Source organism: Otolemur garnettii, unplaced genomic scaffold (genome assembly GCF_000181295.1).
Source record: "Otolemur garnettii isolate 467f Iridium unplaced genomic scaffold, OtoGar3 scaffold00151, whole genome shotgun sequence".
Taxonomy (NCBI): domain Eukaryota; kingdom Metazoa; phylum Chordata; class Mammalia; order Primates; family Galagidae; genus Otolemur; species Otolemur garnettii.
Window position 1 is genome coordinate 690033 of NW_003852546.1, and position 1156 is coordinate 691188.

Consider the following 1156-nt stretch of genomic DNA (forward strand, 5'->3'; position numbering starts at 1 on the left):
AAAAAAAAAAAAAAAAAAAGCAAGAGGTTATCTTACAGGTTTCCATCCCAAAGAACTACACTTTGATTTTACCAAGATTCTTGATTTTTTAATTTCATCGCTAAGAACATACTAGTAGTCCATGGGCTAAAAATGTTGAACACGACAATGTAAAGACTCGTAGGGAGCCTTCCTTTACCCCAACTCTTAAGTTCCTCCTCTTGGAACATCATGTTTTGGGTCATGTATGTATAATCTGTTTTCTTTACAGATAGCTGACCCAGATGTGATCCTCTGCAATTCTGTAGAGTTGATCCGTGAGCGGCTAACTGTATCTGAGGATGGACCAGGAGTTGGGCACCAGGAGGAACAAAAGCACGACAGTTATGTGTATGACATTTACTACTCGGAGATGACCACTTCAGGGTGGATTGAGAACATCCTCTCTGTGCAGCCCTATAGCCAAGAGTGGGAGCTGGTAAGTGGGGCCCATGCAGACGTGGGGCTCAAGATGTCCTAAGCTCTTTCTCTGGTCAGTACTTTACCTTGAGCTCTAGCCTTGATCAACTTTGTACTAAGTTCTTGTCTTACTTAAAAAGAAAAATGGAGGGCAGTGCCTGTGACTCAGTAAGTAGGGCACTGGCCCCATATACCAAGGGTGGTGGGTTCAAAACATGGCCCCGGCCAAACTGCAACAAAAAATAGCCAGGCGTTGTGGCAGGCGCCTGTAGTCCCAGCTACTCGGGAAGCTGAGGCAAGAGAATCACCTAAGCCCAGGAGTTGGAGGTTGCTATGAGCTGTGATGCCAGGGCACTCTACCAAGGGCAATAAAGTAAGACTCTAAAAAACAAATAAACAAAAAAAGAAAGAAAGAAAGAAAGAAAAATGGATTTTAAATGCTGTTAAGGGTTGAATACAGTGAATTTTGAGGAAAAGCATCTACATCAATAATGTTTGCTCTCAATGAATCTTTTACAAAGTTTGCAATATCATCTTTATTATTTATTGATACCTGCTCAGGGAAAATATGCATAGGGGGCAGTGCCTGTGGCTCAAAGAAGTAAAGCACCAGCCCCATATGCCAGAGGTGGTGGGTTCAAACCCAGCCCTGGCCAAAAAAAAAAAAAAAAAAAAAAAATGCATATGGGGCGGAGCCTGTGGCTCAAAGGAGTAGGGC

At 43.0% G+C, this 1156-nt stretch overlaps 1 protein-coding gene across 1 annotated transcript in view; it reads left to right on the forward strand.

Annotated features, from left to right (window-relative positions):
- SLC7A6OS (solute carrier family 7 member 6 opposite strand) overlaps nt 1-1156 on the forward strand; it is a 12850-nt gene that overhangs the window by 7135 nt on the left and 4559 nt on the right. The window contains exon 3 of the mRNA XM_012811106.2: nt 251-457. Within this exon, the coding sequence (XP_012666560.1) occupies nt 251-457 (207 nt within the window). The remainder of the gene's footprint in view (nt 1-250; nt 458-1156) is intronic.